General features: G+C 41.0%; 3 protein-coding genes across 9 annotated transcripts; 2 read left to right on the top strand and 1 right to left on the bottom strand.

The window, feature by feature from the left end:
* Positions 1–257: 257 nt before the first annotated feature.
* Positions 258–9,771, bottom strand: tial1 (TIA1 cytotoxic granule-associated RNA binding protein-like 1). 4 transcript variants are annotated; one of them, XM_026190629.1, is made up of 12 exons: positions 9,521–9,771; positions 6,550–6,646; positions 6,261–6,359; positions 6,059–6,113; positions 5,842–5,929; positions 4,290–4,365; positions 3,929–4,037; positions 2,618–2,713; positions 2,405–2,489; positions 1,822–1,945; positions 1,323–1,480; positions 258–1,162 (listed from the first exon to the last, which is right to left on the bottom strand). In XM_026190629.1, the coding sequence occupies exons 2-12, from the start codon at positions 6,559–6,561 to the stop codon at positions 1,039–1,041; spliced, it is 1,026 nt and encodes a 341-aa protein (XP_026046414.1). In that variant the 5' UTR covers positions 6,562–6,646; positions 9,521–9,771; the 3' UTR covers positions 258–1,038. The 4 variants fall into 4 exon arrangements, with proteins under 4 accessions (XP_026046414.1, XP_026046411.1, XP_026046412.1 ...); XM_026190626.1 differs by lacking the exon at positions 9,521–9,771 and adding an exon at positions 7,040–7,253; XM_026190627.1 differs by lacking the exons at positions 6,261–6,359; positions 6,550–6,646; positions 9,521–9,771 and adding an exon at positions 5,084–5,153.
* Positions 7,407–13,939, top strand: bag3 (BCL2 associated athanogene 3). Its single transcript, XM_026190625.1, has 4 exons — positions 7,407–9,109; positions 10,885–11,223; positions 11,345–11,689; positions 11,832–13,939. Exons 1-4 carry the CDS (start codon positions 8,912–8,914, stop codon positions 12,555–12,557), a joined length of 1,608 nt encoding a protein of 535 aa, XP_026046410.1. The 5' UTR covers positions 7,407–8,911; the 3' UTR covers positions 12,558–13,939.
* A 343-nt stretch (positions 13,940–14,282) lies between these two features.
* On the top strand, positions 14,283–26,734 carry inpp5f (inositol polyphosphate-5-phosphatase F). Of its 4 annotated transcripts, none has more exons than XM_026190613.1 (21): positions 14,283–14,955; positions 16,712–16,792; positions 17,217–17,353; positions 17,647–17,682; positions 18,049–18,174; positions 18,343–18,510; positions 18,601–18,657; positions 19,013–19,211; positions 19,367–19,546; positions 19,855–19,922; positions 20,325–20,449; positions 20,558–20,635; positions 20,737–20,857; positions 20,990–21,118; positions 21,512–21,629; positions 21,733–21,931; positions 22,063–22,134; positions 22,215–22,288; positions 22,474–22,602; positions 22,709–22,796; positions 22,939–26,734. In XM_026190613.1, the coding sequence occupies exons 1-21, from the start codon at positions 14,859–14,861 to the stop codon at positions 24,101–24,103; spliced, it is 3,447 nt and encodes a 1,148-aa protein (XP_026046398.1). In that variant the 5' UTR covers positions 14,283–14,858; the 3' UTR covers positions 24,104–26,734. The 4 variants fall into 4 exon arrangements, with proteins under 4 accessions (XP_026046398.1, XP_026046397.1, XP_026046400.1 ...); XM_026190612.1 differs by having other exon boundaries at positions 18,325–18,510; XM_026190615.1 differs by lacking the exon at positions 17,647–17,682 and having other exon boundaries at positions 14,284–14,955.
* Positions 26,735–26,841: the final 107 nt, after the last annotated feature.

Genomic DNA, 26,841 nt, shown 5'->3' with positions numbered 1-26,841 from the left:
TTAACCTCCTAAGACCCGAACTCTTCCACGGCATGCATTTTGATTTCTCTTTGATATTTGGACATATTGGGGCCCGATGAATGTAAAAACAAAGAATTACCAGATTTTTTTTAACCTTATTTTTGTTTTTAAGAAAAATAAGAGCCAAATATGAGGATATTCGTTTAAAATTTTGATAGAACAGTAGCAGTATAATGTCCTTGTAAGTGGATATCAGGCCCTTGTAGAGCAAAATTCAGTATTTTGGTCTAAATAACCCAAAATGTGATGTCCACATATGTGGACGCCAGGTCCTAGGAGGTTAATGGGTTGGCCCACTGGTCAACCTGTTAAATGTGTGATGAAAGGAAAGGCATTGTAAGTTCTGTCTCTGTGCCAAGATCTCTACCCTGTAGGCATGAATCCTCGATGTTTCACATGGTCTAGCACTCATAAGGACGGTGTGTCCTTAAACACGTACTCAGACAAAAACAGTTGGTTTGGCTTTACTTGAGAAGCCCAAGAGCACTTTTCCCCCCTCTTTTAAAACAGAATTAGGAATAATAATGGAACAAACTTTTTTTTTTTTTTAAGTGTTTTGAGTTTAATTGACTGTGATTAAAATCATACACTCTACACCAAAAGCGAATACACACCTGTACAATATTACCTAGATTTCAAAAGATTCAAAACTGTATCACTAACAGCATTATTGCGTATAGGGTATTTCCTCTGATGAAGAAAAGCAAATATTATATAAACACATTTATTATAAAGGAAATATCTACCATTCATTTTTAACTTTGCATGAGAGCAAATACCATACTGCTGTACTCAGAAGTAACACAATTACTGTTGGACAGTACAGCTCTGATCACCTGACCTTTATGTAATATTGCACAGGGGTGTGCTCCCTTCTGTTGTATACTGTAATTGTGTAGGAGCAACTATTAGCTAGAAAGGCTTTGTGAATATGGCCCCGCCCTTCTTTTACCACAGCAGCTGTCCAAATGTAAGAATGCTGTGTCGCCTTGGTATTACATTGAGGTTAGGGCCTTCTTACTGCGTTTGGTAGCCAGCCATGCCGAAGTTGGCCAGGCTGGACATGACTGTACCAGGCGGGGCTGCGGCCTGGGCTGATGGAGATCCAAAGCCTCCCATCCAGGCTGTTGACTGGGACTGCCTGAAATGATATCAGTTACCGAGTTAGTGCAAATATGGACAAAAATATCAAGTGTGCTGTAAAACAAATCAAAGAGACAGTTCTTCTCTTTATTAAAATATAATAAGTGGTGTTTAAGTGAAACAGTGTAGTTATACAAAATATCAAAAGTCAAACTCACTCTACTCCAAAACTTTGCTGGTTCCATGTCTGGCCATACATGTTGTAAGAGGGCATTTGCCACCCATTGGTCACATACTGCCCATACTGCTGCTGCTGCTGCTGCTGCTGCGGATTCCCGTAGACCTGGTTCCACTGTCCCCACTGACTGTAATCAACCTGAAGGACATCAGATGACAGAAATGTGAGTAAATATACAATCTCTTACCCGTTTATTCAACAGCAAAAATAACACAACAAAAATACGACACTAGAAACCTTTTTGATGAGTAAATTTCCTCTTCCTTTTTTTGTGTCATTTTTTCTATATTCTGGCTTAAAAGCAAGATTATTTTAAGAGTGGACAAAGTCACGAGTTTCAGGGTGTTTTTGTGGTTTGGAAGTTAAGACATCAATAAACTACATTCTGATTCTAGTGTGACTAGTGTGTAGTCATTCCTACCAATTGTGACATATAAAACGCACATTTTAACACCACTTATGTCACACGTTCTCTCTACCTGCTGTGGACTTTTTGCCATGTCGGGTGATTCTTTGCCCCAGAAGCACTTCACTACGTGTCCTTCAATGACTGTGCCATTTACTGAAACAATGGCATGGGCAGCACTGTCATGGGAGGAAAACCTTCAAAGCAAAAGAGTAGATTGAAAGTCAGATTTTCTACCAGACAAATCACAGGGGGAGTTCACTTTCATACTGCTGAGACCATATTTGATATCATATTACAAAAAGAACCAAGTTTCCTGCTAAGCTTGGATGGAGTTTAAAATGAAAATAAATAATTTAAGCCCTATACTTAACATTAAGACAGGGACATGTTTACCAGCATGTTAAATAACTTCCTTTAATAACATCACATGCACATCGAAACTAAAAAACTTTAGAAATGCTTTGGAAAACTGCATAGGGACAACAACGTGGAGATATTTTTCTCTCTTATCCAGAGTTCTACAAGCAGGAAAGCTGAATAAACATAACAGCAACTATCGCTGACATTGAATAAGGTATAAATGGTCTCTGACTCATGCAGTGTGCTTGTATTGACACCTAGAGGCCAAATGCTGCAACAGAATCAAGTATTACCTGATGAAAGAATATCCTTTCTCTGGGAAAACCCGGACTTCCATTATCTGACCGAATGGTGAGAAGGTCTGTCGCATTAGATGTTCTGGATAAGATAAACAAGAGTTCAAAAAAAGGGTTTACAAGGTTAGTTCATTGGAGGCAACTTAAAAAGTTATTATTACAAAGTGACTAGAGGGTGCAACAATGGCATCTATAGAATGTGACACTTGCCTGATAGCCCTGATTGGATCCCTCCACAGTACACAGTGCAGTTCTGTGGACTGGATTGATTCACTACGTCATCAAACCTCAGCTGCTTTGAACCATCTGAAATAAAAACAGATTATTTTTAAATAGATGATTATAATTTACACATTTAGTTCATGCTGATAATAAAATCCAAATCAAATCTGCAATTTATGCCCATAAAAGCGCTGCTATTTTTTTTAAAAATCAAACTACACCCAAATGTGACTCATGAAAAGGTGAAAGTGAAGATAAAAGTGAAGGAAATTAAGAGAATTTATTCTTAAGAGAGTTTCTTCTATATTTAAATACAATATCAAAATGCGTTGATAACAGACTCTTTGGCTGCTTTATTAGGTACACCTGTTCAACTGCTTGATAATGCAAATATCTAATCAGTCAATCACATGGTAGCTACTCAATGCATTTGAGTAAACCAAGCATCAGAATGGGGAATAAAATATATTTATGTGACTTTGAACATGGCATGTTTGTTTGTCCCAGACAAGCTGGTCTGAGTTTCCATCTACTGGAATTTTCCCAAAGCCATCTCGAGTGTTTACAGAGATAAGTCTAAAAAAACCCTAAAATATCCAATGAGTGTCATTTGTCTGAGCAAAAGTGCAACAGTAACTCATTTAACTACTCATTGTAATCAAGGTTGGCAGAAGAGCGTCTGTGAATGCACCACCTTCAACTAGATGGGCTACATCAGCATCGGATGACATTCCTGTCAGCTACAATTCACACAGCTACAATACACCAAAAACCAGAAAACAGAAGATTGGACCGTTTCCCGATCTGATTAATCTCAATATCTGCAGCAGCATTCAGACGGTACGGTCAGAATTTGGTGTGAAAAACATGAATGCATGAATCTACGGAAGAGGATTGGGGCCAAAAAGAAGTGGGCACGTCTTCTTTTTTTCCCCGAATTCTGACTTTTTTCTCAGAATTCTGGAAAAGAAGGCAGAAAAAAGACGTGCTCACTTCTTTCTTTTTTTTCCCCAGTGGCCATAATCCTCTTCTGTATGGAACCCTCCTGCATTAGAACAACAAAGCTTATCATATCTTATGTGGTAGAACGGGAGATTCACATCATGGATTCAAGCTAACAAATCTGCAGCAAACATGTGATGCTATCACATCAATATGGACTAAAATCCTTCAGGCACTTAGTTGATGCTCGGGCAGAGGGGAAAAGGGGGTCCAATACTAGCAAGGTATACCTATTGAAGTGGCCAGTTAGTTTGTAATCATAGCACCTGCCGAAACTGGATATGTGACAATACTCACTGTCCTGAGTGCTCTTAGGAGCTGGAGGTTTACGCGTAGCCCAGTTAGTCCTGATTTGGCGCCCTCCGAGCCACTGTCCCGACATGTTAATAATGGCATTCTCTGCATCCTGCAAACCCAAGCCAAACGATTACTCATGGATTTGATAGATTTATAAAACTCATTTGTGGCCATGCATGACTCTTTTTAATTTTAAAATAGTAACTGAAACTGGTGATTAAAATAGGAAACTAGTAATGCTAGATGCTTGTAGTTGTGATAAGACTAACTATTAATAATTGAGTTTTGAATGTATTCAAGTAGGATAAGAAACAGAAAATAGAAATAACCTTCAGTCTGTGTTCTCGCACTGGAGCCTTACCAGTTTGTTGTAGAAGGACACAAATCCATACCCCTTTGATTTGCCTGTCGTCATGTCCTTCACAACTCGGGCATCCCTGGAAGGAGAAATGAGAACAACTTCAGCGCACTTTGAAGTTTAAATCTTCTACACTAAAACAAAAAAAGGAACCACGCAAAACACAATGAACTGTGAATCCTCTACTCTGCCCTACATTAAGCTAAATTAGCTATCATGACCTTGTACTGACTCGTAATATAACTTCAAAGCAACACTTGCAAAACAAGTACAAATACATGCAGCCTACAGTACTGTCATTAAATCATTTCTGATGTATTAATGGATCTTTACCACTAGAGCACCACTGTTTGCTCAGTCCTCACAACAGTAGGCTACAGATTTAAAAATCACAAAGCAAATGGCTATGGATTACCATGCATTCTCATAAGCTGCTGTTTGTACTCTTACTACAGACAGAGATAAATAGAAAATATCAAAAAGAGAAAAAAGGAATTAAACGGCATACATGGCCTGTTAACAGATTTCTTTATTTTTCCTGGTCAATTCTTTACCACCAATATGGAGTATGGAGTTTGGGGAGCTGCAAATTTTGAGAAATTGACATTTTCAGAATTTTTGGAAGAGGATCATGGCACTACAAACAACACTATGCAAATCAAAAATAAGACAAAACACAGATTTAGAGGAAGACATTTTGTACTGGAATTTGTTAATCTAAGCTAGGTCATGTTAATACATGGCATCTACAAATAAAGACATATGGAAAGAATGGAATAAATAGAGAAAAAAACTACATCTGAGTCTCCAGAGTGAACAGTTCCTTGCTGTTAGCCTTCAAGCTCCTGTCCAATCCTATGAGCATTTCTGTAAAATAACCAAAGTGCTATTACTTCACTGAGACTCAAAACTAAAAGCTGTTCAGGTACATATACACAGCTTACATTTTGCTAACATACTGTACAGTTTACTTACCACACCCTACATATGCATATAAAACTGACAGTTCAGTCATAAAAATAAAGACATAATAGACCGACCACACTGTCAATGCAAATGTGTCGCCACTCTATATCTAAAAACAACAACGACATGATTTTAAAGGTATAAGTTACTCCATGTTTAAGTATGTTTACATGCATCGATGTGGGGCCTTTTCTACTCAATGTAAGCAATACTCTTTGTGACAATAAAGGGCTATTCTATGCTATTCTATTCTATTCTAGTGTTAATCCTTTCCTGTTACACATTCATTATGTTGTCTGGTTCGTTTTTCTCTCCAAAAGGTGTGCACAAAGCGCCAATTTGCAGTCCTTGACAAAAAAACATAATTGTCTTTCATCCAAAAAGATTGTGTCAGAAATGCAGGCCTCAATGTGTAATGCAACTTTCTGTTTCACCTTTACAACCTATAAAACCTGTTTCTCAACCGACTGGGAGGAAGAAAAAAAAATATCAGTGGTTGCACTGAAACATATTCTATTACACATAAGACAAGTAGAAAAAAATACACACACAAACACTCTCCCACTCACACACACACGTAAAAACTTACGATATTTTCCCAAATGGTGCAAACGCAATCCTGACATCCTCAGTAGTAATCTCTGGATTCAAATCACCCACAAAAACATGGAAGTGATCTAGTACAAAAGAAAACACGGACATAGTAAACAAACTATTTGCCAATCCCCAGTAGACTCTGATTCTAGCAGAGTGTACGTGCGTTTGTGTGCGTGGTGGTGTAGGGGAATCAATAGGTGATCACTCACTGGATGTGTCTTTCTTCTGGCTACTTGGAGTAGTGGCCCAGTTTACTTTAACCTCCTGAAAACAGAATTCACAGAGAGCACTTAAAACTGTGAAGAAGAATCAGGAAAACAATGTTGTATGATATTCAAGGATGAGAAGCATTAACACAACAAATAAACTTAATAACTTTGCATATAATCTTTTAGAGCAGCTATGTCCCACCTTTCCTAATATCTTCCTCCCATTCATGGCTGCAAGGGCTGCAGCAGCATCTCTGTGTTCAAAGAACTCCACAAAGCAATAGGGATCATTGCTCGTGTGCTGTAAGGATAATATCAGACACAACAGATTAACAGTGTGGCTCAACTAAAACTACAACTCAGTGAAAATGTTTTTATTGTCTTCAGGTTTCTCAACAGTGAAGGCTATCTTTGCCGTTAACTTTTGAGTTAACATTAGGACACGACAACAACGTAGAAAACAAGATAACCCAGCAACCTTCGCTGCTTACCTCTGTGATCATTTTACAGCTTTTGCATGGTCCTATCTGGGTGAAGAGTTGCAGGATCAGAATTTCTGTTACATCCCTGGAGAGGTTTCCCACATACCTAGAGGAGGAAAAATAAAAAGAAGTCCACTTACTCCTGGAAACAAGCTACAGCTATATTTACTTCGAAAAAGTGAACTACGGCTACTTCGTTTCTGGTATTACAGTATCATTGGGGATTATGAGTTTTTGAAGTGAAGTTCCTTACAGTAGTCTGTTTTTAACGATGTTAGTAACATCTAACAGACAGTTGTTAACACGTATATATAACTCACATATACTTATTAATTAACTCTTATGTCAATTAACCTGACAGTAGTGGATCATAAACGCTAAATGTTTATGTCGTCCAGTTGTTTGTGAAAACAACGGGTAGCTAATTTAGCCACCGAATACCGACGATAGCGAAACTAATGACACGCAACGTTACTGCTGGACACGAAAAACTACTTACAGGGTTCTGGGGTGGGTTTCGTCGTCCATAGTCGATGCTGAGAGTAACCAGGGAAGAAAACGCCACTTACTAGCTAGTTCTAGCTGGTATTAACTGGCAATTAGAAACCGCAACTAGCTAACTAGCTTAGAAGCTAGCTAACCGGGCGCCAGGGCATACGTCACACTGTGAGAGTCCAGAGTACGTACGTGCGTGTGCAGGAAGAGACCCGTCACATAAGGTTGAAGTAATAAAAGGGTTTTTTATGTTCTTAATTGTAAAAAAATGAAAATTTCTTAAAGACCGTTACTTCTGAATGATACAGTTTTTTTAATTAACTGTAAAAAGCCAAAAGAGCAAACCTAATGTGTACTTATTTTATTCATTTTGGCAAAGGAAGCTGCATACGAAACTCTTATTTTGAAGTGCAAAGCAAAGGTACGCTTGTTTTTAATGCCGAGATTTGACGGCTCAAGGCAGTGGCGCGAACCACCAGGAGGTTTCTCGAATCTGAGCTCAGATGTCACTGTGAAGAAATTTCCCGTTTGACTTGTACATTCACGCTTTTTTAACAAACTCTTTTAAATATTTAGTCACAACAAGGCAGTGGTTGTGGAGTGGGGGATGGAAGGAAATTATATGTCAACATATATGTTAAAAAAAAAGTTGAATAACAAGATTGTTGAGTTCATTGCCTGAACTGTTGTGATAACCCTGGGTGTACAGTACCAAAGAATTGTACTTTTTTATACTAGCCAAAGACATTGTGTTTTTTTTTTTTCTTTCCCCCCTCATTTTTATTTTTTCCTTGTGGTTTAAACTTGGCGCATGGTGGGCGCTTTTATTTTGAAGGACTTTTATTAAAGGACAAATGCGATAAAAATTATCCCCTGTCATTCTTAAGTCTACTAGTAATTTTCCATTTAAAAAGACTTTAGTTACTCTCACTCTTTAATGTTACTGGCTCTAATTTGTGTTGCGCAACCGTGATATTTTTACAGCCATAAAAAACCGTCTGAGGTGGATTAAGAAAAGCGTGGCGATGGGTAATTAACGGTGATATAATTGACAGGCTTGCAACAATTAAATTTGGCTTCCCCTCCTTGCAGGCAGATATCCAATTAAAACGAATTGCTCCCATAAGCTACTTAATACACATATTTTATTACTGTCAATCACGTGTGTATTTTCTGGAGTGTCAAAATGCAAATATTAGATGGCGTTGCCTGCAATGTCCAAAATATCAAACACCTTTAAAAATCCATGTGTCGAACCTTTGTGACACTGTTAATCCCACGAAATCAAAGGTTTGCTGCACTGGTGTTTTCCTTGTAGTACAGGGCACAATTGGAGTAGTCCTTTGATTAAGAAAGATCAGTCATTAGACGTGTCACTGTGCCCACACTTATCACACCACCAGTTACATAATTGTGCACCAAATCAATGCAAACCCAGACTGAGTTCCCTTGGACAGCATTTATCACGTGGGAGTCTGAGTACATCTATTTGGAGAACATCTTTTTAAGCAAACACTTTGGGATTCCCTTGTCTTGGAAAATGGTCCAGGGGCAAGGGAAACTGAGGAAGGTCCACAGTGCCCACTGTACACATAAGGGTGATTTCTTCTCTGCCCAGACAGGACACTGTGATTTAGCTACAGCAAAGATGAAAAAAAAGGTTGCCTGGTGGGGTGGGCAAAAATAAATAAATACCGAGGGTTTACTCTGTGCCTATGTGAGGGGGGTCTGCCTGCGACATAAAAAATCTGGGAACCCATGCCACTGTATCCAGCGCTGTCCGCCCCCAACATTAACCCTGCTATTTCGAGAAACTTCCAGCCCACTTTTCCACGTCACTTGAAGGAATCTTTAAAGCGTCCGTCGCCCGTATAAAATGTCTCAGTACTCGACAGCCAGCAATATGAACGGCATGAAGACACAGTCACCGATGCTGACCATGGCGAGTAATGACAACGACCCTCTCCCCCTCGGTTGGGAAGTAAAAATTGACCCTCAGACTGGATGGCCCTTCTTCGTGGACCACAACAACCGCACCACAACCTGGAATGACCCGAGACACGACACGAAAAAGGTAAAAGAGCGGCGGGATAAAGTTGGTTAGTTAACGGTAACGGCTAACGGCAGTTTCGCCGCTATTTTTTTTCTGTCGACGTGCGTCGGTTGTGGTGGATGTTTTGGTTTGTTGCGTTGTTAAAGCGGCAGAAGCCTTTGCGCTACATCACTGTTATATATTAGTCTTGTTGACCGTAGGCCCTGTTTGGCACCGTTGCCTCCCCCTCACGGACAGCTCATAAGCCCATTATAACGGGTGATCAACTCTGATATGTTCCCGAGTCATGATCTAACACTATTATTACTCGATGACTCACTCTGCAGCATGCAAAAGGCTACCCATGATGAGCTCCCCGGTATTTTAATGTGTTTCTTTCACGGTGGAAAACACTGCTGCGACGTCCTGCTCATATTAAACTTTTTCCCTTACAAGGATCGAGGCTGGTCCACTTGCTTCGGTTGTGTACGGCTGTAGCCGGGCGCTGGCTGCCCCCCGCGTATCGCATTCAGCTGTATTAAAAACCGTGTTGTGAAAGCGCACAGGTCTGCAGAGAAAACCCGTGGGCTGAAGTGAGCTTCACAGCCTGCCAGCTGGTAATCTTTCGTCTCAGAGAGAGAGACGCTGTTGTCCAAAGTTAGCGTCCAGAGGAATCTGCTAGAAAGACACAGCTGTTGGGGGATAAAATTGGTGCAATGGTGCTGGCAGCGTGGAGTGTCCCATAGTGGCAGAGGGCAAAGGGTCGTTCACGGCTATTTCATTACTTTAGTCCTACTGGAAGAATGCCACTGATTTACAGATAAATGCAGTGTTTGCTTTGTAGGTGTTTACTTTGGGTGTGTTTTGGGCAGCTGGTACAACTTTTGTCACTTTTCAGTTATGCCATTAACTGAGTGCTGAACTGGCAGACCTGTTGCTTGTACCCATCCATAGCTGTCACCTGCAGGTGTCTATTCTAAAGTAATACTAATAGAAAACAAGCGCCTTTCTGCAGTAGAAAATGGACATTTAAAGCATCGATTTACTAGTCACACTGTAGTACCCAGCCCCTTCTTTTAATTACATTTTACTTTTGTATGCATACAAATGTATCCTGGGATTGTATATGATTTGATGAATAAATGTTGCTCAAGAAAGAATTTACTGTGCTATGTGGAAAGAACTCGTATATTTACTCTTTTTTTTTCAATCAAAGCAAACCACATTTCCTCTCTCTGTAAAAATCCTAATGTTTGGCTGATATTATTAGATCCAAGGATGTGCTAACTGTTGTTGTTGGATAAGTCAGGACATTCATCCAGGTTATGTTACTCTGATTGTGAAACAATCAACAATAATATTTATCACGGAAACAGCAAGCTGTCTGACGGGAAACACACCAGAGCCTGTGGGTTCACATATCAAAGATTCAATGAGGTGATACTTTTGGCATCCCTCTGCGAAATTGTGACATTTTAAACTGTAACCTCTGCAGTTACCTCAGGACGGAAAACACTTTCCTTTTTAAAATTCCTTAATAGTTTGAAAAAAACATTTAGTGGGACATCGTAAAATGTCCTGTTGTACGTGGACTTAAATGTAACTCTTTAAGTGGACGAGCTTATAGCTGAATATTTAACATATATAAAAGTAATGTTGCTTCTGTTACACACCCATGAGCAAGAATAAGTTGGGTAAAAATATATTAAAGCACATTTTGTAATCAACCGATGCCTAAAATTTGCAATAAACTACAATAGCAACTGTAATTCATCTGAGTATAAGGTTATATAGATTGCTATATTGCTATGTTTCAGGTTCGAGAAGTGTCAGCAAATGGACCCAACATACAGCCAGAACTAAGTCCTCAGGAGACACAGAAGACCTTTGTGAGGGAGATGAAGCATCCCATTCTTCGCCCAGGTTATGTTCCCATCCCAGTCTTTCATGAAGGCGCAGAACTGAGGCAGCAGCAGCAGCACCCGTGTTATTCCTACATCCAGCCGAGCATTGCACAGAACATCCGGACAGACGGGCGGACACCTTCCCCAACGCCGGTTCTCCACTGCAGGCCTAGATCGCCTTTACATGGCCCGTCAGACAGCTCCTCCTCTGAGCCTGGAAAGACCAGCTCGCCTGTCTCACAGACACCAGAGGTGGGAATTGAGTTTAAATGTGCCACCAGATGGAGTATAATGTTTACAGTAGGCAGAAATGTTCCAATTTTCAAACAACTACTGAATTTTGACTGTTTTAATTTGGTCATTTATTTTTAAGGCTTATACTGTTACGCATCACCAACCTTCACGTCCCAGCAGCACCGGTCTCCAGTCTGGTTATATCCCTATACCAGTGATTCATGAAGGTGGAGGGGGACAGACACAGGTTCAATTAAATCCCTCAGTTTACTCTCAGCGCATCCCTTACCCAGAACATCAGCAGCCCTTCCATCGTCTTCAGACAGATGAATGGCCCGGCTACTCTGCTGCAATGCAGCCCCCCCGGGAACAGGCTTCGCCAACTCTGTTTCCTCAGCACCGCGATACTGCCTCCATTCATCTCCCTCCTCACATCAGAAGCCAGTCACCTGTTATATCACAAGTGATGGGAGAAAGGCCACAGGTAATTTTACTTTTTCTGTGTATTCACTTGGCGTGTTGTTGTTTTTTGTTTTCTTCAGATATATATAAAGCTTTGATTTCCCTGTTAGCATGCTGTGGCCTAGATTTTGACAGATTCCAATAAATTGTTTTTGACTTCTAAGGTTCAGCAGCATATCCTCACGAGAGAGCCGCCACAGAAAATGGAGCAGGAACAACAAAGCATGCAGCAGAAACCCGAGAACACGCAGCTCCCCCAGCCGATGCACACAGAAGCCGACGTCCAAAAGCCTCAGCAACCTCAACACTTCCAGCAGCCTCCACCTCAGCAGCCTCAACACTTCCAGCAGCCTCCACCTCAGCAACCTCAACAGTTCCAGCAGCCACAGCAGTTTCAGCAGGCACCACCTCAAACGTCTCCACAGCCTCAGCAACCTGAACAACCACAACACCACAGTTCAGACATCACAGTTCAAATACCTCCAAAACCAGAGCCCCAGGACACGAAATCTTTTCCTCCAGAGGTCCCACCTGGAAAAGTAGAGGCTGGACAAGCTGCTCAGGGTCCCATCCACCCAGGATTAGCTAAGGTACAGCAGATAGTGGAAAGAGTCGCTAAACTGGAGCAGGAGGTGAAGTGCTTTGATGGGAAGAAGAATGATAAGAAATACTTGTTACTGGAGGAGCTGCTCACCAAAGAGCTCTTAGCGCTGGACTCTGTCGACCCGGAAGGCCGTTCAGACGTACGGCAAGCGAGACGAGACGGAGTCCGTCGCGTCCAGACCATACTGGAAGAACTAGAGCAACTGGAGGAGACTGTGATGGAGGGACAGAAAGGAGAGCCCAGCATGAAGGAGAACATTGAGATGACAAAGGAGACATCGCAATGACTGCACACTTCATAAAAAGAGTCAAGAGGGATTACCTGCTGTATATTTGATAGTGGATAAGTCTGCTCTGACTAACTCTCCTCCTCCTCTACCTACAGCATTTGTGGAAGTTGCATGCATTGATTAACAGTGTTGGTATGTCCAGCCATTCAGCACATAATTGATGGTAGCTCAGTGCAATCATGTTTTTTCAAGCCAATGTTGTTGCCTTCTATGTTGTGCCGATGTCTTTATAATAAGACGGCCGTCATGATTATTGGTTGACAACAAATACCAGGCAAGGGTTAAATAAGAGGCCTTTTTTCAATAAATGGAAGAGAAGCATAAGTATTTTCTTAAGAAATGTCATGTGTAATTGCCTTTTGTCTGATCGAATATCATACGAAGCTTTTCACAATCCAGTTGGTACACGTGTTTGTACACAAGTGCAAACGTCGGGGCTTTAAAGCAGAACTCTGCTAAACTGAGTCAACAAGGAAAGCATTTCTCCCCCTTTATCGCCACATGGCCATGTTGGAGCTGCTTTGTCACAGAACACAGTGAATATGTTTATTAGAAGCTGCTTTTTGGTGCATTACTGATTCTGCTGTCTTTGCACTTTGCCATCATTGAATTGTATCATGCTGAAAATCAGCAGCACTTCGTTTTAAGTATATCAGTTAAAGGAGTTTTGATTGATGTGTTTGAGTGTTTGTATGTGAATTGGTTTTCTCGTTATTTCAAATCATGATATTAGTATTTATATCATTATATGAAGTATTTTGGTACATTAATGAATGTGTAATAATAAATGGAGGGTGAGATTTGTATCTTACTTGAGATGTGAGACAATCAGCACTTGGTGCTAAATAGGAGATGCAGTTAAGAGATTGTCAGAATGTCCTTGTATAACTACCAAAGCCACAATCTGTAATAACACTAACGCACACACACACACACAAATGGCCCTAAAAGCCTTAAAGATGCCAACAGCGATAAAATACCCCCCAAAACACTATAGTCTGTCAGTTTTATGATCACACTGTTTGTGTAGTAATTTATTACTCTAACAAGACTGTAAGCCATCTGCCTAACACTCTTAACCAGAAATTATAGATCGTGGCTTAATGTTGATCACGGTTTATTAGTAGCTTTGATGAAAGAAATTCACGTTGGTATGGCTGAAAATAAAATGACTTTGACATGAATTTTGACTGATGCTTGGGTTCCCAAAGATTCTCAAAGTGTGAGCCTTTTTATTTTATGTTTTTATGTTAATCGTTTACTCAAGGACAAGAAAATTACCAGGTAATTGAATTGTATATATGTATATATGTATACGTATATGTCCACTTGGCCAGCTACCAAATCAAGCCTGATTTTAATAAACACAAGTATGTGTATCCTCCATTTCCAATGCAAACGTGTCCCGTGCCTAGTAGGCAGCTGTCTTAAGTCTGCCTTATTTCCTGCTAAAGACTTTTCCATGGTGAGATTAACAGTTATCACACAGTGTGAGGTCAGCTGCTCCCTCCCTGTTCCCTAAGGCTCACAGTGAATCATGACTGGGAACATTTCTGCCCTCTTTTTCCTGGATGGGTGTGGACAGTTAAAATGAGCCCTTCACTGATGAATGAGCTTAACCTCTAACATGAGTTTAACGATTATATTATATTTCTCTGGTGGTTATTCAAGCAGATAACCGCCTAATTTTGAAAGCATTTATCATTCAGATTTAAGCCCAGTACTGGTTTAGCTGTGGTATTGTGCCCTTATAGGGTGGCTGGTTAAATAATAACACCTGGGAAATGTGTTGGTAACATTTTTATTGCTTCTTAGTCCTTTAAAGTGTAAATATAAGATTAGTTAACAATTACAGTAATCATATGGCAAACAGTATGGGGGGGGGTTATGATCAGTACCTGCACACACCGGTGATGACGGATGTCACGTGTCATTGTTTAGACCAGGAAACAGCCTATTACGTCTTGAACGGCTCACCGCTGCTTCACCTCGGGGCTGTTTCTCACTCACTGATGTGTAGCCGCCTTCACTCTGTCCAGCATGACCGTGGGAAGGGATGCTACTCCGGTACAGAGCGAGTTTGAGTATCAATATGCGCAGAAGTGGAATAAACAAATCCGACAAGCATCCAGCTGCTGCACCCGCTAGCTCGCTAGGTAGCTAGCTCTAGTAGCACGCGAGCCAGTGGGAAACGAGCTAACCGAGGCTATCGACGGTTAATCGTCGAGACGTGAAGGACCAGGACCGGGCTGTCGGACCAGCTAGTTGTTTGTTTTTGTGTAACCTGAAGAGACAAAAATGGAGTTGTTTCAAGCTAAAGACGACTACATTCTTCAGAGCGGGGACCGTGCTCTGTGGTGCAGCCGAAAAGACGGGACGATGACCGTCAGACCTGGTACGTAGGTACTGGATGTGGATGTCGCTTTTCACTGCTGCAGCCGGCCATTTAACATTACATTACAGTGCCACTAACATTTGGACTTACCACTAAAGTCAAGACGAAGCGTCGTTTTTGCTGGCTTGTTTTAAGCTGACAGCATCACTGTGCTCATTGGGTTTTGTCCCAGTGCACCTCAAACACATCAGCAACCTTAATCTCTCGTGTCTGACGCGTATTCATCTCTGTGATAAACCCTTTGATGATTATTAGATCGAAGCTAATTTACCTGCCTCCGTTAAACACAACAAATGCTTGCTAAACGGTATTTTTAATGGTTCAAGCATTGATCCCAAGCTTTGAAATGATCGCTTCTTTGCTTTCATTTCGATAGTGCCAACACCCCTAACAGACTTCAAACTTCTGACTTTGCTCTTTATGCTACACACTGGAAGGTGCATCTCACTCTTCAGCTCTTTTTTTTTTTTTTTAAAGACAAATCTGATATAAAACAAGACAACGAGAAGGTGAAAAAACCGGAAAAGTGATTGATTAATGAGAGCTAAATTATAATATAATTCCGATATAAAAGTGCATACAGACCAAAATTTAAAGCTAGCATATTGAGTGTTATTGCCAGGTTCTGGCTGTTGAGTCACATAAGCGAGTACTGAAACACTGGCTCAGCTGTGACTAATGATTGGACATGCTTTGATGTTAAATGAATACCAAGGCCTGTGGTATTAACATTTTCCCAGCAGAAGGGAAAGAAAAAGTTTTATGAGAGTCAGCACAAGAGCTGTGCAGGTTGTCCCCTGTGGCAGTTGAAGTAGTATGGTTGTGCAGCCATCCTGAACAGGTTTTTAGTTGCACCACTGTTTCATTATTTAATTGGAAAAAGGGTTTCCGCTCCTCACTGCGTTTCCACTCCACTCTCTCGCACATAGTTAAGTATTTCACTGATTGTACTTTCTATGTGAAGCTGTTGTTGTTACTTTTTTTAACTGGTTTTTTGTTTGTTTGGTTTTTTTACGTTTTTTTTTTTTTTTTTTTTTTTTAAAATTTTGCCGTTTTCTAGACCTTTCTTGTGGGGACCCTCCCAGCCGGTTCCCCCGCACATTAAATTGTCTGCCTTGTGGAACAGGAAGACTCATTGTTTAGGGCAGCTTACAGTTCATGTTCTCCACCCTTAGCCACGCCCTTCACATTTTTCCAATTTCCTCCACTGTGATGTGTAATCTCTCACCAATGCAGAACATTGCGTTTTATTTGCTGGGCTGACCTTATACTTGACCTGGTGTTCGGAAATAAAAAATAAATAAATAGGCAAAGCTTGTCTTTTCATGCATCATATCACATTTTATTCAATAAAATGAAAGCAGGCAGACTTTCCTGCAAGTGTATAGCTGTCATTTTATATAGATATGCACGAACAAACAGTGAGAGACCTTACAAGTTTGAGACAGAAAATCTACTGCCTGTGAGTTGTCACCACCTTTACACAGCGTTCACATCATCTAGGCTTGAGAGTGTTCTAAGTATTAATTAAAAAAACAAAAAACAAGTTCCTGCATGTAACAGAGCACCAGCCAACTATGACTGTCGTTTTGTCATGACTACTGTACTTTTGTTTGATTAACTCATATGCAAAACTGTGACTAAAAAAAACAGACAAACTGTGTCTGCAGAAAAATGTTACTTATGGCTTCTTATATGCTGCAGAGCATGTATTACAGCATTGTTGTCGTGTTTCATCTCTGTATTTTTCTTTCAGCCACAGACCTGCTGTTAGCTTGGAACCCAGTGTGTTTGGGTTTGGTGGAAGGTGTCATTGGAAAGATACAGCTTCACACAGGTACGTGGAGCACGGAAGACCTTTGAACACTTCGCAGAGCAGGCGCATTCTCGCCAGTGCTTTCCATCTGTGTGTGCTTGGACTTTTGAGCCGCCAAATCATCCGGTGCTCAGGATGTTTCTTGTTCACCAGTAAAGGTGTGAAAAGAAATGTGTGAAAGAGCTTTGAAATCTGTGTAGTAATCAAGAGGAGTGAATCAATACTGATGATTCAATTGATGACAAGCCCCGATTTGTATGATGCAGAGTGCTTTTGTTGTTTTTATACATTCTAGTATAAGCGATATTATTTAAGAGATTTCTTGTGTTGCCGTTAATGACCGATGTGCAGCTGCTTTCTTCACACATTTTCAGAATGTGAGGAATTTTGCACCCGTGATGCAACTCCCCCACCTTTTTTTTTTCTTCTCCCCTCCTCTTGACAGATCTTCCTCTCGGCCTTGTGTTAATCCGTCAGAAAGCGCTGGTCGGCCACTTACCGGGAAACCACAAAGTCTACAAGATCACCAAGATCGCCGTCATCCCCTTGTCTGACGAAGAGCCTCAGGAGCTCGAGCTGGAGGTGTGCACACATGCGCTGTTTATTCTGCTCTTTAACTTCTGTTTTAATCATGCTTTCAGTTCCCTGGGCAGTACTTCTAACAGTTAAAATCCTAAATTGGTATTAATGTATCCAAGAATACACTATGAGTCAGTGTATGATTCAGCTCTGAGAATGGACTGAGGTGTAGAAGTTGTTTAGATAAGTTTTGTTTTTGCCCGCACATGTCTAGTTTAAAAAAAAAATACATGCAGACATAAAATAACCGCAGCAGACCGCAAAGAATGTTGATTGCTGAGATTTGAGTTTTTCAGGGGAGCTTCGTGGATGGTGAGACAGAATATTTCCAAGTGAGTAATAATGGCGGTGGATTGTTAGCACAATGGCTTTTAAATCTTGTCCACTTGTCCCTTATAGCGCAGAATGAACACGTGTCTCCCTTTGTGCATAGAAATCCTGGTGTGTGCATCAGTGTAGATGTTGGCTTGTTTACAGCAGCCCTGTAGTAGTATTGCTACTATAGTTTACTCTAGTGTCCTATTTGGCTGTTTTTGTAGAGGTTATCTAATATCTGACATTTGATACCAAATTCACTTTTTTTTCCAACTCTGTCCTCGTCCCATTGAACGTGTTTGATGGTCTAAATATCACTATCATGTTTCGATTTGTAAAGCTGCAGAAATTTGATAGACCATCCTCTTTTCTTTTTTTTCCAGCTTTGCAAGAAGCATCACTTTGGCATCGACAAACCAGAGAAGCTGGCCCAGTCTCCAGATGAGTCCAAGCTGATGAAAACTTTAAGTCAGATCAAATCTAATGTTGCTGTGCCCATCAAGAAAAAGGTATTGTTTTGTTTTACACACAAGCATGGATTATCATATTGAAACTGATCCCCTACCTTTCCTCTCTTTCAAACTAGTGAAGGCTTTGAAGTTCTTCTAGGATTTCCTTCTTTTGTTGACTTACTTTTTCTTTCCACCTGCCCAATCCAGTATTCCCCTGCTTTCCAGGTCAAGGAAAACAAAGAGAAGGAACGCCTGGAGAGGCGGCTGCTGGATGAGCTGTACAAGATATTCATGGACTCAGACTCCTTCTACTACAGCATGACCTACGACCTGACAAACAGTGTCCAGCGTCAAGGAGACTCTGATAAGTCTGACATGCCTCTGTGGAAGCAGGTTTGGAGTTATTGAAGTTATTTTATTCTGCTTATGTCTACTACACAAACTCCTTATTGTGGCTGACTGTGTTTTTACTCTGTGTTAAAGGTGGATGACCGTTTCTTCTGGAATAAACACATGATCCAAGAACTTATTGACCTTCAGGTATTGAACACCCGCCCCACCCATCTACTGGGAAATACAGAGAGCTTCTGCTTAGTGCTGCTTTTCTATTTTCAGGCCTGAGTAATTAGAATTAAATGAAAACACCGTGTTCTCCTGAAAACTGCTTACAGAGTCATTGTATTTTCTGTAAAATAGTCAGCTTAAAAGAGTGTAGTTGGTCATGCTGTTTAAATGTGGCATTTTGTATGTACTGATAAATGCCAGGGCGTTATCAAAAGCAGCATGAAAATACTCAAAGGCGGGATGCAAAGTACTTTCTTATCAACCTGGCCTCAAACTAAATTTTAATCTGTCTGGCTATTTTTCTTTTTTTAATGTCTGTTGAACGTTCCAGGTCCCAGAGGTTGACTTCTGGGTGATACCAATCATCCAGGGCTTTGTGCAGGTGGAGGAACTGGTGGTAAACTACAATGAGACCTCTGATGAAGAGCGGAGCAGCCCTGACACCCCACCAAAGGAGATCACTTGTGTTGATGACATCCATCCTCGTTTCACTGTGGCCCTGATCTCCAGACGTAGCCGCCACCGCGCAGGTAGAGTTTGCCTTAGGGGAGTCATGCTCTGATTCAGTCCAGTTGCATGGGCTGCAACAAGTAATTAAGGCACATTCTGGTAGCTAGCTGATTTATTGTCTGCAAGTGAAGCATGATCCAGGATATAAATACACATGCATTATTCTCCCCCAAAGGGATGCGGTACAAACGCAGAGGAGTGGATACAGACGGCCATGTAGCTAACTATGTGGAGACGGAGCAGTTGATTCACGTGCACAGCCACACTCTGTCCTTTGTGCAGACTCGTGGCTCTGTGCCTGTCTTTTGGAGTCAGGCAGGGTATCGCTACAACCCCCGGCCACGGATAGAAAAAGGTCAGTAGAGCTCTATCTTGTATTTAGACCTAAACTGATGGTTTCTGACACTCTTTGTGTAGAAATCTTTCCAGTAGCAATTTCTCATGAAATTTTTTGGTAGCTTAAAAATTGTAGCCTACCTTCTCTGCCCTTGTTCTGATTATTATTATTTTTTATTTCTTGCATAAATTATAGATTGTAATCAGTAAATTATTTTAACTGTGACTGCCTCCTTGTTTTGCATTGGAAACAACATAAATAACTCTTTCACCAGAATCAATAATAATAAAAAAGTTTTTAATGCATATTTTCACCTGACATTTCAGGAGAGAAGGAGACTATGACCTACTTTGCTGCTCACTTTGAAGAACAACTTAAACTGTACAAGAAGCAGGTGAGTGTTCCTCACCAGAGTGCATACTCGTATATCCGCTTAGGCTATTTATTAAATGCATTTTCTGTTATTTACTTTGGGTTGTGGTGTCTGCAGCTATACATAGTGCTTGCATAACCCGCTTCCTGTTGTAACTAAAACAGAACATCCTGCTAATGATCAGTGACATTGCTTGTCAGTAGCTTGGATTATTTCAGATAGTGTTTACAGTAGTGTAGCAGTACTTTTATTTAAGCTTGTGATGAGCTCAGCTGTTGGCTTTTTTTTTTTTTAAAGACTTAAGCCTGTTTCCCAGTTTGTTTTTTTTCTTCATGTGATAAAGTTAATATTTATTTTTTCACTCTTCACTGAACCCAAAAATCTTAAAAATCCAGTGACAGCACTTTTTGGTGTCTTCTTTAGGTCATCGTTAACTTGGTGGATCAAAGTGGGCGGGAGAAGATAATTGGTGATGCATATCTGAAACAAGTCCTCCTGTACAACAACTCTAACCTCACTTATGTTTCATTCGACTTTCACGAGCACTGGTGAGACAGACCCTTTTTACACGAGCGTCTTTTACACGAATTTCACAATCTATATATGACCACAGTACATTCACTTCCCCTGTATGGTTCTTGTATCCTGTTTCTCAGCCGCGGCATGAAGTTTGAGAATGTGCAGATACTGACAGATGCCATTTCTGACATCATCACTGACATGAAGTGGGCCTGGTAAGTGTCGTGCCACCTGAGCACTATAGCATGATAGGTTTGGTGTCAAAATGCGATTTCTGTGAATGTGTCTTGATTCTGGTTGTGTGTCCCTCTGCCAGGGTGGACCAAGCAGGAGTAATCTGCAAGCAGGAGGGCATCTTCAGAGTAAACTGTATGGACTGTCTTGACAGGACCAATGTGGTCCAAGCTGCTATTGCCCGGGTAGTGATGGAACAACAGGTGTGATTTTCTGGATTTTTTTTGTTTATGATAACTTATATTTTAGAAATCCTGATTATTAAAAAAAAAAAAAAGGTCATAACCATTATAAATATCAAGGATTGCATTTTATGTGTGCTTTTCTTCCTGCAGCTGAAGAAATTGGGTGTGATGCCTCCAGAGCAGCCTCTGCCTCTCAAGTGTTACAGGATTTATCAGGTCATGTGGGCAAACAACGGTGACACCATCAGCAGACAGTACGCTGGCACAGCAGCTCTCAAGGTATCTTAATTGTATGAGGTCTGGGATAATCCTACTTAGAAGTGCTACCCAAATCTGAGTACAGTGTAATGTTTTCCTACTGTAAACTTACTGAACAGCACCTTTTCAGAACCAAATGACACACAGGGAAGCATCTAGTATTCTAAATGTTCTTTAGAAGACTTGACAGAGAGAAAAAAGTGTTAAAAACAGAAACAGTACTTCTCACATATTGTCATATTGGGCAATAACTGTGAATGTGCAAATACACAAGTGTTAGGTAAGCCATATTTAAACAAAAAGGGATGTCACAAATATGGACATAACCTTTTAGCACTGCACTCAGGTCGTCAAATAATTAAATAAAAAAAGCAGTGCGACGAGTTAAAGGTAACACTTTTTGTCCTATTTTAGGGGGATTTCACCAGGACGGGAGAAAGGAAACTGGCCGGTGTCATGAAGGACGGGGTGAACTCAGCCAATCGCTACTATCTGAACCGTTTTAGGGATGCTTACAGACAAGCAGTGATTGGTATTTGAAAACAAAAAACTACTCATATTGGTTTCTACCTATAGTGTCTTGAAATCAATCCTTAATTTGCATTTGTTAAAACTCCTTTTGCTTCTGTCTGCAGACCTGATGATGGGCCTGCCAGTGACGGAGGACCTTTACTCAATCTTCAGTAAAGAGAAGGAGCATGAAGAAAAAGAAAAGGAGAGCCAAAGAGGGGCCCAGGAGCAGGTCAGCCTCCTTCTGCAGACCTACATGCAGCTGCTGTTACTAGACGATGAGAAGTTTCACGGAGGCTGGGCCCTCATAAACTGTGACATGAGGTGAGCGAAATGCTGTTCTGACTGTGCGTTGATGCTTAATGGCTTTATATAATCAGGATATAGCTGAACTATAGTTCCATCGAGGCTTTTCCGTGCTCTTTTAATCCCACTGTTCTCTTATCTCCCACCAGCCTCATTGATGCAACCAACAAAGATGAAGATGTGCTGCTGCTCCTGTCTGATAAAGCATACTATATTGCCTTGTAAGTTGAACCTTAAATTTGCGAAAGAAAAAACCCCCAACTCTTATATTTGACTTATATGTACATTTATTTCCTTGTAGCTATGATGAAGAAGCAGATAAAGTCAACCAGTACCAACGCCTCATTTTAGAGGGTTTGGAAAAGATCGAAATTGGTAAGAAGTTAAACTCCAAGGAGAAGTGAGAGCTCTTGTAGACTCAGTGAGTCATTCAACACTTCTCGAAAGTGTGCTTAACAGTTTCTTCCGTAACCTTTTAGAAATATCTGCGCTCATTATGATTCATGAAACGGAAGCAAATCACTACAAACGGATATTAGAAGTTGCACTTCGCATTGCAGGTCCTGAGCCTACTCTGTTCGGGAAGCCAAAGTTCTGCTGTATGCGGCTGCACTTCAAGAACGAGGAAACTAGCGGATACTTTCACACGCTGCGAGCTGCAACGCGAAATCCCGAGGATGATGGGAAAGGTAGTGTGTGACTATTTGAATTCTTTAAATAAAATGAGAAAAAGTTAGTTTTACACTTTAAACTGTGCAGATATTGCTTAAGACTTAACACTGTGACATTTCACAGATACATTGCAGTGCATAGCTGAGATGCTTCGCATAACTAAGCAGGCTACAGGGAATGACCTGCTTGTGGTTGAAAAGAAGCTGGAGAGGTAAGTACAAATTATGCTGATTAGCATTCGTCTCGGTCTCTCTTTGATATGATTTCAGTGTAACGAAGTTAAACATTCAGACTGCATTGCCAACTTTTAGACAGCAGCTAGAGCTGTGACTTAAGTTGCGTGTGTTTTCCAGGCGGCAGAGTAAACCTCACGAGGATATCATGGGGATCCAGAACAAACCTGCTGACCAAGTTCAAGGGAGCTCCGGCCTTGCACAAGGCAAAAGTTTTATCCTCAATAAATTCTCCACTCTAAATCAGAAAGTGAAACAGACCAAGACAAATGTGAACATCGGCCCCTTCAAGCCCCTCGGTAAGCTGGGCAGCTTCTCTAAGCCTGATGTAAAAGTCAATTTTCTAAAGCCAACTATGCATGTCAACCTGTGGAAGTCGGACAGCAGCTTGGAGACATCAGATAACGTCGCTGGCACGGGAGCCCTAAAAGACATTGGTAATGAAAACTATGGACACTCTTCAGATTCAGATTCTTATAATTCAGACCCGGAGCACCCGTGCTCTGGGTCCTTAGAAAATGTGGACTATGTGCTGCCCAGCTGCGGCATCGTAGCATCAAATCCCAGACTGGGCAGCCGCTCCCAGTCCATCGGTAGCGCAGAGCTAAATATACCCTCTGTTATCCGGGTCACGGGCTGTGACGGGAAGCAAGAAAGCTCAACTCACATTAGTGATGACAAGTCTCCCGGGGCTGCCTCAGTGGCTGAAGAAGCCATTCTCATTGACTTTGGTACTCCCATCGATGCCTACTGCCACCAGTTCATCCAGGATGCACAGACCAAACCTGTTGAGGTGTTCGGAGAGCTGCCACAAGCTGCCATACCTCCACTCCACAACCCTGCAGTGCCTGTGCATAAAAAGAACCCAGCAGACTCAAACAAGCAGCCAAGCTCAGAGCAGATGGAGCAGGAGGAGCCTCAGCTCCCCAGGCCATCCCAGCTAGACGTCCAATCCTCTACCTCCAGTTCCAGCCTCCTCACTATCCAGAAGCCTAGCTCTGCAGTCTCAGGAGGCTCTCAGAAAAGCGCTTGCTCACAGGTGGAGGGCAGCCTCGGCCCTTCGCCTGCCGACAGCAACGGCAGCCGAGTGGTGTCCCCCTTTGCCAAGATCAAGAGTTCCATGGTCCAGGTGGCCAGCATGACCCAGGCGGGATTCACTCAGGGCATCAATTTTGCAGTTGCAAAGGTACAGAAAAGCCCTGAGCCAGAAGCTGTCAACGAGGTCCAAGAGAACGAGTTGAAGGCAATGTTTACACAGTGCCAGACCAGGATCATTCAGATCTAGTGCTTTCCTTGTAGCAGCACTTTGGAGTCGTTTGTCATGTATAAACTTCCCGTAACGTAGCAGTAGCAAAAGCTTGCACATGGTGTCACTACTCGGCCAAGAAATGTGCTCTTAAGTTAAACTTGCCCATGTTAATAATGACTCTTGTACAGAATTGATAAAAATACCCCAAAGCCCATCATAGTAGTTACTATGTTTACGTGCACATATGTATGGGTTACTCTACTTTCGAGGGCACTGAATCATAGATCTTTTGCCATGCAACCTTGCACACTGACGCTCCTCTCTTTTATGGTTTATTAACTAGTTCTCAGATGAATGCTGAATAAATGTCTCAGCATAGTAGTGCACAGTACCTAGGATGAATAAAAAAAAATATGGCATATTGATAGAAATTTGAGTACTTGGAGGGTGTAATAATTTTCAAAGTCTTAGTGCTCCATCCAACTTAAGTCACTCCAGAAATAGTTCTACTATATGATTAGCTCAAGAGACAAACAACCAAGAACAAAGAAAATATTTAGGCTTTTAAACTCATATACTTTGAGAGTGGTATGCAGAGTATTTCCGTGTGTAAACATGTTATTGTCCTTAGTCCGAAGTTATTTAATTACCCACAATGCTCGAGTGTGAGGTTAATGGTAACAACCGATTTTTGACGACGCAGGTAAGCAGTTAGCTGCATGTCGAAAGACCAACTCTGATTTTATCATGTACTGTAGGAGAAACTCATCCTGGCTACTCAATGGCGTTTGTGAGCTAGTAATGCCCTTCAGTTTGTAACAGTCGTCGTAGAAACCAACCAAATATCTTTTGTGATTCCCAAAGGACTATTCTGTGTTGAAAAGTACCCTTTGTATAGCTGTCAGAAACTAGCCAGACGACATAATCTATGTAGTAATCCTATGTAATATCAATGTTGTCGAGTGTAACTTAGAAGATATACCGCTGTAGAAATAACGACTATTTAAGAACTTAGAGTATCCTGGTTGTTGATATGTACAGTGAGTATTGTCTGTCTCTGAGTAGAGCTGTCTTTTAGGCTTTTTGTATTGATGCTAAGGTGAAGTTTAAAGAGGTATGAGCATTATATTTTGAAAAGAACGCCCAGTACTGTCATTGTTAACCACGAATAACCAGAAAACATCTGGTTGGAGTTGTTTTTGATAGATTTATGTATTGAAATAACTATTCTGGTAATGGTTATAATAATTACCTACACGATGAGGGTTTATTTGAGCTAAATCCTTAGCTTGCGTTATACATTGAAAACTGCATGTTTGACAAAGACAGGCGAGTTGCATATAGTAGGTATATATGCAACTGCACCCACGCAGTTACGAGAAACACTGACGCTTTATGCACTCCCCAAACTTAAAGCATATTTGCCTTAATAGGGAACTAAAGTGGGATTATGTATATCAGGTATTTATGGCAAAATCTACCTTTTTAAGTCTTACATGTTACATTTTGTGTACTGTATAAAAGATATTCAGGGTTGGTGCATGTCATCGGAGCTTTTTATGTTGGGATATCTCACTGTGATAATGGCACATTCATTCTCTGTGGGAATGGGCAGGTTTTAGAATTAGTATTTTTTTTGTTGTGTTTGTGGTTTACAGTGAATCTGTAAATCGGAGCATCCTGTTGCTGCTGGTGTTTAGGACCGCTTGCCTTTGAGATCCCAGTTATTTATAATATGGAAGTGTACACTGTAACAAAGTTTACATGTTTTTTTTTTTTTTAAGTTAATTTGTTGTTAAAAAAAACAAATCTACCACAGGATCTTGTTATAGACACCAGAAGAAATTATAATAAATCACAGCTGCCCTGTCCTGCTGGTGTCCGACTGTGATATGAATCTGGCTTGCTCTGAGCTGAGATATCCCAAGATAAACTGTCACATATTTTGTGTTACCTTTGCCTGTTTTGTTTTTTTTCTCCTTTCTGCATTCGGCTTGCTCACCAGCAGATAAGATGCGGGACACTTGTATATTTTGTCTGATTATAAATGAGACTCGGCTGCTTTTCTAGGTGCTGCTGATGGTGTGTTTATGTGTGTGTGGTGCTGCCAAAGCTTCAAGGTAATAGCTGTGAGGTTTTAACACAGAGGGTAAGCGGTGTTTTTAAACTTCATTCAGGATTGCAAACACTGGGGCAGCTCTCAAGCCTAGAAGGAAACTTAATCCTCCACATTCCTGAAAGAGTCCACAGTGCTAGAGTGTCGGTGTCTTGCTTTTTATATGCAAATGTCGCCTGTTCTAGTCAATCCTGTATTTGCTGGCTAAAAGTTTGGTCTTTCCTTCCGTTTTTTCACACCAAGTGCTTTTGCGGTCACCTCTTGATTTATCGTCTGGTGGTTGCCCACTCCCATTGTGGCTGGAGCTCTCCAAGCATTTGATTTGCACTGTTTAAGCACATTTTTCCTGCGTTAACATGGTTTCATCTGGATGTCTGTGTTCATATCCTTACCAACTGGCTGTCAGCGTTTTCCACAGTGTACTGAGATTGTATTGTATATTAAAAGTATCCTATTTATTCTTACCTTCTTTGGGTGTGTTACTTGATAACAGGGTGCACTGTACACTTGTTTAGGCAGATATTTCATTGGAATAAAAAGTGACTAAAAGATTGCTGCATGTTTACTGTCAAATGTATTAACAGCACAGAACAGTATACTAACCCAGGAAGAAAAATGCACCAGGACAAACAGTGATCCAGATCTTGTTCCTTTATTT

The sequence above is a fragment of the Astatotilapia calliptera genome, chromosome 13 (assembly GCF_900246225.1).
Source record: "Astatotilapia calliptera chromosome 13, fAstCal1.2, whole genome shotgun sequence".
Lineage (NCBI taxonomy): Eukaryota > Metazoa > Chordata > Actinopteri > Cichliformes > Cichlidae > Astatotilapia > Astatotilapia calliptera.
The sequence above is the reverse complement of the archived record's forward strand: the minus strand, read 5'-3'. Positions and strand labels throughout refer to the sequence as shown.